Below are 8,012 nucleotides of genomic sequence, written 5' to 3'. Positions count from 1 at the left end.
GCCGAGTGTAGACCCTAGTCACTCCCCATGGGCACGGGGCACGATCCGAATTTAAATTGCAATTAATCCACACTAGCAGATTTACAAGAAATACAGCTCGGGCCCTTGAAAGCTCCACATCTCCGGCCCGCACAGAAGAGGGGAGGGGAGTAAATGAACTACACCTCCCAGCAAGCTCCCTGTTCTCTCCCGGACTGCAAATCCCAGCCTGCCCCAGGGCTGTGCCCCGCACTCACTGGGCGAGAGGAGCCTCGCGTGTGCGGCTGCGAGCGGGCCCATGGCAGCCCGGGCTCTCGTGCGGGCTCTCGGGGCTGGGCGCTGCCCGGGCGCCGCCCTCGGCCCCTTCTGCAGGGTGCTGGCTAGTGGCTATGCCAAGAAAGCAGGTGAGCGTGGGGCCGAGCCTCTCCCGCTGGTTGCTGGGGGTGCACTGAGTGGCTGGGACTCAGCTGGGCGCTCCCTGCTGCCCTCCCCGGGACCCCCGGGCTTAGTTCGGGTGGTCCCGCTCCCGACAGCCCCCTGGGGCCCCCAGCCCTAGCGCTGCTTGCTGGGAGCAGCTGGCTTGGAGAGGGGGCGCTGGACCTGTTTCCATTGTGTGGCTGTCTGCGGCTCTCACGCCTGCAGCCCCCGGGCGCAGCCTTGGCCGGGTTTCATTTCATAGCCATCCCCTGCCCCCGAGATTTCCCCCTGCCCGCGAGGGGGGAACATCTACCCCGGGTGCAAGCTGGGAGTCAGGACTCTTGGGTTCTGTTCCTGCTGGCGGACCTCGGCAGCCTCTCGGGCGAGTTTCTCTTTCCCCTTCTGTACCTCAGTTTCCCCATGTTGCAAATCCATAATACCAACCTCATTGAGGACGAGGGGAGGTAGGATTGGTCCAGCAGTTTGGGCACTAGCCATGGATTTAGGAGACCTGGGAGCCAGAGACCTCCTGTGTGACCCTGGGCCAGGTGGCCAGCCTCAGTTCCTCACCTGTAAAAGGGGGGTCCTACCTCCAGGGCATTGGGAAGATAACTACAGTGCAGATTGTGAGGGGTCACATGCTGTAGTGATGGCATCCTATGAGTCCTGTAAATTGCTGCCCATTTTGCTCTGCGCTGAGGTCCTCCCAAGTGTGTTTGGACATCAGCGTGGTGGGGGGTTTAATATGCTCACTCCGACTGTCCCAACACGAGAGGTTCATTGTTTTGCAACACAGTGGCCTAGAATCTCGGAGATAATGTGACCCTAACTGGACTGAGAGCTGCCTTGACGTCACGGTGACGGGCATGTCAGAAATTCACAGGCTTCTGCTCCTTGCGTTGCCGGGGGCTGGGCTTATGGGGAGTCAAAGTGAGAGGGTTGAATGGGGCAGTTGCGGAGCATTTGAGGTTTTCCAAGTCAGTGGACGTGCCTCCAAAGCTGCTCACTTGTGTAGCAAGAGCATTTGGTCTCTGCCCCCTGTGAAGTGGAAATTGCAGGTGGAGGAACGTGGTAGGACCATTGCTGCTCCCCGCAATAGTCCGGTGCCTCCCCCCAGTGCTGAGGCGGCCGGGCGCCCTGCTGACATCTATGTTTGTCTCTGCAGCGGTGAAGGCCAAAGGGAAAGGCTTCAGTAAGGAGGAGCTGAAAGGCCCGGAGGTGTGCAAGGACCCCATGCTGCTCACCACACACGCTATGGGAGTGAACTTCTACAGACAGGGCCCGGAGGTGGCTCTGAAGGACGACTCTGAGTATCCTGACTGGTGGGTGAAGCCTGGTCTGCCCTCTCCCAGCCACTCAAGGCACATGGAGACTAGTGGTTAGAGCAAGGGCCTGGGAGCCAGGAACGCTGGGTTCACTGCAGGCTCCATCACTGACTCCCTGTGAGACCTTGGACCTGGCTGTGCCAGTCTCTAACATAGGGTTAAATCAGGTTTATGGGATATATTGTGCCCTACAGCTGAAAGGGGAGAGCAAGGTGCTGAATAACTCAGGTTGTGAGCTCCCTGGGGCAGGGTCTGGGTGTTTAGTTGTGTTTGTGCAGCCCTAGCACAGTGGGGGCCTGGGTCATGACTGGGGCTCCTAGGCACTACCATAATACACCTAATAGATAATGTAAAGCCCCTGTAGCACCATGGGGTCCTGGGTAATGATGGGGGCACCGAGGCACTACCATAATACACCTAATAAATAATGTACAGCCCTAGCACTGTGGATCCTGGACCCCGACTGGGGCTCCTAGGTTTTACCATAATACACCTAATAAATTATGTACAGCACCTTGTATAGTGGGGTTCTGGGCCATGACTGGGGCTCCTAAGTGCTACCAGAATAGAAATAATAAACAAGCAGAGCTGTCACCCCCTCTACAAAGGTGTCGTGTCGTGTGTTCCCCCCCCACCCCCCGGCACCCCTGCACTTGTCAGTGTCTGACTCTAGCCACCTGCAATGCTTGTGCTGTATCCCGGCACCCATGGCCCCCTGCAGAACCAAGCAGCGTCCTGCCCTGTGGTCTCCGAGGGCCAGGCCCTGCCAGTGCTTAGTCCCACATGTTTGTGGGATCAGGCCCTGAGCAGGGGGTCCTTCCTCCCCCATCTGCCAGGGGTTGACTAGCTGAGCTGGGCAAGTAGGTGGAGTTTCTGGTTTGCTGGTAATTCTGAAAAGCAGGAAAAATATTCATTTCAGATGGAAGAAAACATTTTGGTTTGATTTTGTCTTTCTCAACATTTTTTATTATTTAACCAAAGGAAAGCTGGAAATGCCACCTCGCTTGGAACCAAAAAAGTCAAAACATTTTGGTTTGAAAAGGTGGAAATGAAATGGGATCATTCTTCCCAACCAAAGCAATTTGGTGCACGTTTGTGAAACTTTTCAGTGTAGCTGAATCTGCATTTTTCACCAAAAAAGCTTTGTGCAAAAAATTTGGCCCAGCTCTGGTGACCCTGGATAGCCTTAGGGCGCTTTAAATGATGAGGTGTGCTAGATGGCAAGTGAGTGCATGAGGCCAGGAGCTAGCCGGAACCTGAGGGGGCTGATGCATCCCATCACCTGGGTCAGGATTAAGGGATTCTGCCTGACGTAGAAACTCACTCACTCTCTCTTGTGCATTGGTCCCCAGGCTTTTCCAGATGCACCTCGGCCCCCTCAAGACACTGGAGGAGCTGGACCCTGAGACGCCCCAGTACTGGAGGCTCCTGCGGAAGCACAATACCTGGCGCCGCAACAAACTGAGCAAGAGCAAGAAGTTTTAGGGTGGGACCTGTATGGTGACACCCCTGCACCTCCTGTGCCCCTGGGCCTGGGAAGGATGCTGCACTGGGGCTCAAGGTGGGATTTGGACATGTCCTATGAGACGGAAAACAGATGCAGCTGGGCGGGCCCCTGAGCTGAGATCAGCTGGCACCTTCCCCTGGCCAAAGTCTCTTATTTTTACTTTGAATACTGACGACAATAAATCATTGGCCGTAACTGGACAGCGTTGGTGTGTCTGTCCTGTTATTTGAGCCCTGTTACCCAGTGCTCAAATCTTCATGCATCCCCCTCTCCGTGGCATCCAGCGCATCGCTGGGTCATTGGCTCCCTTTGAGGGCTGAATCAGAGTGGCAGGGGTGTTACCTGGTGTTCTTTCAACCCAAAGCTCTTGGTAACTTTTACTCTGTGCGAGGTGGTATCAGGAAATAAATCAGGGGAGACACGGCTGTCTGACCAATAAATGGCTGGCACAGGAGGCCAGGCTAGATGATCACAATGGTCCCTTCTGGCCTTACAATCTATGAAGAAAATGGCCAGGGGCTTTGCAGAGCCGTTAAAGACAGTGGCACGTGGCTGGCTGGCCCAGTCTGTCTGCGTGTACGGCAGCATGTGGAGTAGCAGATGCTGCAGGCCCAGCTAGCTGGGTACAAAGAGTGTAGATGGTGAGACGTGGTTTAGGTGAGCAGAGTATGGTAGAGAGCAGGACACACCTCAACCCCCAGGTTTGTCCTCTCCATGGCTGTCTACAAGCCCAAGCAGTGCCTCCCACAGCTGCTTTTAGCAGAGTAGTGTCCCACTGCCTGCCCCTGGCCAGAGCCTCTCACTGCGGCCTGCCGCTGTGTGTGTAGTGTCTGTACTCCGCACATTGCCGTAAATGTAGACATCACCTCAGGCAGGCATCAGTTACATGTGGTGCTGGGATTTTTTAATTTTATTTCACAGCGTGAGGCTAGAGGCTTCATTTTTTAAATTATTTTCCCCCCCTAATGAAAGCCTGGAATTTGGGGCTCAAGGAGCCAGCTTCCAGAAAGGGCTCTGCTTTGCTGATCCACTGTGAGCCACCATGGGTTCACCCCGTCTCCTGCATTGCATCAGACCAATGGTCCGTCTTCCCCAGTAGCCTGTCTCTGAGAGTGGCCCGTACCAAAGCTTCAGCATTTAGAACAGTGCAACTGTGGAATGATCTCCCCAACCCTGTCTTCCACTTCCAGTAGTCAGAGGTTTAGGGTGCTCCATGTGTGGGGTTGCATCTCTGACTATCTTGGCTAATAGCCATTGATGGACTTCATCCTCCATGAATTTACCCGACTTTGTTTTGAACCCAGTTATGCCATCACAGCATCCCATGGCAATGAGTTCCACGCATGAGTTGTGCATTATGTGAAAAGTACTTGCTCTTCCTTGTATTAAGCCTGCTGCCAATTAATTTAATTGCGGTTTTTATTTTGGGAACCGGTAACTAATCCTTTTCCCATGCCATTCATGATTTTATAGACCTCGTATCATTTTACCCTTAGTCGTCTCTCTTCTAAGGTGAAGAGCTGTAATCTTAGTCTCTCCTCGTGTGGAAGCCATTCATCCCTGGATCATCTTTGTTGCCCTTCTCTGGACCTTTTCCAGTTCCACTCTGTCCTTTTTGAGATGGTGGCAACCAGAACTGGACAGTATTCAAGGGGTGGGCGCACAATGAATTTATATTGTGGCATTATGATATTTCCTGTCTTATGTTATCCCTTCCCTACCAGTCCCTAACATACTATTAGCCTTTTTGACAAGATGTACACTTAGGTGATGGTTTGGAGCTTTTCTGAAAGAGCCTTCAAGGAACGGTGGGAGCAATGGATGAAATTGGTTAGTATCGTCAGCAGGTGCCAGCGTGGGCTAAGGGGAATGGCTCTGTGTCCAGGCCCTAGGACAGCACAGGCCATGGAGGGTTGATTTCAGTCGCAGATTTGAATTGTGATTTAAATTGGCAAGCAGGAAACCTTGATTTAAATAATCAAATTGCATCTTGTTTTGCATTTGCACTTTTTAGTTATTTTTCTAAAGCAAGGTTGATTCTCATTGGTGGTAACTATTAAAACAGGTTGGTTTGCCATTAAATAGCCTTTATGCTAAATTTGGTACTAGCTTTTGCTAATCAGGAGGATACACTAGAACGATACATATTTATTTAAGCAATTACTTATCTAAACATACATTTACTCAGATTCTTAATTTTTCCTATTTTCTACCATTAGAAAACAGTGAGTGATGCATTTCTTATTTACTAGATGATTAATTAGTTCTCCTTGTGTCAAGCTGTTTTTGGATGGAAATTGGGATTCAATTAAAAATGCACAAACCCAGCATTTCAAAATTTGTTTTTTATTCAAGATGACGGCCACAGCTATGTTGGATACATACATCAGGTGCCTGACTTTCCGTAAAGCTTCAAGAGCAAATGTACTGCTTCATATTCTATGTGATTTGATGTAAAGGATTTTAGAGTAGGGTAAATTTAGGGCCTTGACCCAGGTTGTCAATAACTTCCCATTTAAGTAGGTTTGTTTTAAAAAAAGAAAAATGCACTTAATTTAAATGTAAAAGAATTGGATTTTGTGTGAATCTCCCTGAGCCCACCTTGCTGGGAGTTTGAGAGACGCTCCTAATCTGCAGCCTCCCCCTGGCTGGTGCTTGTTTGACTCAAGGATGCCACAGAGGTTAGAAAGGGGGAGGGAGGGGACGTGCCCCATAGCTCTCCACAAGGTAATGTGTGCCCCTCCCCCGGGGATTTACAAAGCACCCTCCACCTCCACATGCTCTCACTTCCCCTTTGGCTCCCGCGTTCTCAGGCTGTGCAGTCGGAGGAGGCTCCTCCACTCACCTGACCCCATGGAGGGAGGGAGAAGCGTATTCACCCATTCTGCCTTCACGTTTTCTAAAAGGGAGCAGTGTCTAGTGGTTGGCGGGGGGGGAGGGATTGGCAGCCAGGCCGCCTAGGTTCCATGAAAAGATCTGCTGCAGGATGCTAGGCAAGACCCATTCCTGCTTCTCCCAAAAGCCTGGCGCAAAGAGATCAAGATCCAGACCCACATGCCTCAATCATGGAGCAGAGCCCACCTGGCTGTGCCCATCCAGGCCTCCCACACTGCTCTGCCAAAGCATCTTGATCCTTCCCAGCCCCACACTTCCAGCCCCGGGTACCCCCACATCCGTCCCTTCAGCTCTGCACAGAAAAGTCCTATCTCAGTAGCATCTCCACCTTCCCCCCCCATCAGCTGTTTATGTAGTTACATTAGAAACTGCTCCAGACGCGCAGGGAGTTTGCCCTGGGGTTTGGGGCAAGCTGCAGCCGCGGTGGATCATGCAGGATTCCTGGGGCATGGAAGGGCAAAGAGCCATCTGGTACCTGCACAGGTGGAGATGTTACCTAGCAGCTCTGTGTTCTTGAGGAATCAGGGTACAGTACCCAGCCTCTGTCTAACTCACGAAAGACCTTCCCCCTGCCCAGCCTCTGCTTGAACCAAAACCAATCAGAAGAAAGATGTCCAAAAAGCAATGAAAAGGCTGTGGGAGACACCTAAACCCCTGGGATAAGGGTGACAGGATTAAAGAAACTCCCATAGCCTCATTTGCATCGAAGATGGAACAGGGAGGCGTCTCTATTAGCATACAGAATGGAGAACAGACATTCCAAGGCAAGAACCGCTTAGAACTCTGGGACTATAAAAGCAGGGAAGCACTGCATGATGGGAGATCTCTGCTCCAGGTGTTAATGAACCCACACCTGCACACACCCAGCTCTGTAGTTTCACACCAATTCTAGTAATAAATCCTTTATTGGTATCCAAAATACTGAAGCTCCCTAGTTGTATTGTGAACTCCCTTGAAGGAACACTGCCCATAGCCAGGAATGATCAGTTCCTATTGTCTAGCCTGAACAAAACGACTTTGGTATACTCCCTTAAGCCATCAGTTTACACATAAACAAATCTAGTGTTCTCCCTCCAACCATTGTTGTTTCCCTACAAAATCCCCTACCCATGCTCAAGTAAGTGCTCTGATGCCTGGATCCAAAATCTGCATCAGTTCTATTGGGACTTCATCTTCTCTTGACTGATCATGCTGGGGGCTCTGCCTGACTCCAGCACTCCGGACCCTCAGCTGCCACCACCACCTGGGATCCCCAGTCGATTCAAGCTTCACAGAATGGCGAGAATCCAGCTCTCTCTCTCTCTCTCTCTTGGAATAGCCTTCTGACCCTGGCTTGTGTGATCAGTTATAGTTTTCTAAACCTGACTTTTATAATCCAATTTAAGTTAGATTTAATATTATAACTGTTTTAGAATCATAGACTTTAAGGTCAGAAGGAACCATTATAATCGTCTAGTCTGACCTCCTGCACAACGCAGGCCACAGAATCTCACCCACCCACTCCTGTAACAACCCCTAACCTATGCCTGAGCTATTGAAGTCCTCAAATCGTGGTTTAAAGATTTCAAGGTGCAGAGAATCCTTCAGCAAGTGACCCATGCCCCAAGCTGCAGAGAAAGGTGAAAAAGCCCCAGGGCCTCTTCCAATCTGCCCTGGAGGAAAATTCCTTCCCGACTCCAAATATGGCGATCAGCTAAACCCTGAGCATGTGGGCAAGACTCACCAGCCAGACACTCAGGAAAGAATTCTCTGTAGTAACTCAGATCCCACCCCATCTAACGTCCCTTCAAAGGCCATTGGGTATATCTACTGCTAATAGTCAAAGATCAATTCATTGCCAAAATTAGGCTATCCCATCCCCTTCATAAACTTATCAAGCTAAGTCTTGA

At 51.0% G+C, this 8,012-nt stretch overlaps 1 protein-coding gene across 1 annotated transcript; it reads left to right on the top strand.

Moving 5' to 3' along the window:
• Nucleotides 1-219: 219 nt before the first annotated feature.
• Nucleotides 220-3,428, top strand: MRPL54 (mitochondrial ribosomal protein L54). Its single transcript, XM_038383961.1, has 3 exons — nt 220-383; nt 1,562-1,718; nt 3,074-3,428. Exons 1-3 carry the CDS (start codon nt 278-280, stop codon nt 3,204-3,206), a joined length of 396 nt encoding a protein of 131 aa, XP_038239889.1. The 5' UTR covers nt 220-277; the 3' UTR covers nt 3,207-3,428.
• Nucleotides 3,429-8,012: the final 4,584 nt, after the last annotated feature.

This window comes from Dermochelys coriacea, chromosome 25, assembly GCF_009764565.3.
Source record: "Dermochelys coriacea isolate rDerCor1 chromosome 25, rDerCor1.pri.v4, whole genome shotgun sequence".
Taxonomy (NCBI): domain Eukaryota; kingdom Metazoa; phylum Chordata; order Testudines; family Dermochelyidae; genus Dermochelys; species Dermochelys coriacea.
The sequence above is the reverse complement of the archived record's forward strand: the minus strand, read 5'-3'. Positions and strand labels throughout refer to the sequence as shown.

What these genes read in the sequence shown, in the direction of transcription:
- MRPL54 (XM_038383961.1), top strand. Translation starts at nt 278, where the DNA reads ATGGCAGCCCGGGCTCTCGTGCGGGCTCTCGGGGCTGGGCGCTGCCCG. An exon ending in TGGCTATGCCAAGAAAGCAG is followed by an intron (nt 384 to 1,561) that starts GTGAGCGTGGGG and finishes TTGTCTCTGCAG; the next exon opens with CGGTGAAGGCCAAAGGGAAA. An exon ending in GACTCTGAGTATCCTGACTG is followed by an intron (nt 1,719 to 3,073) that starts GTGGGTGAAGCC and finishes ATTGGTCCCCAG; the next exon opens with GCTTTTCCAGATGCACCTCG.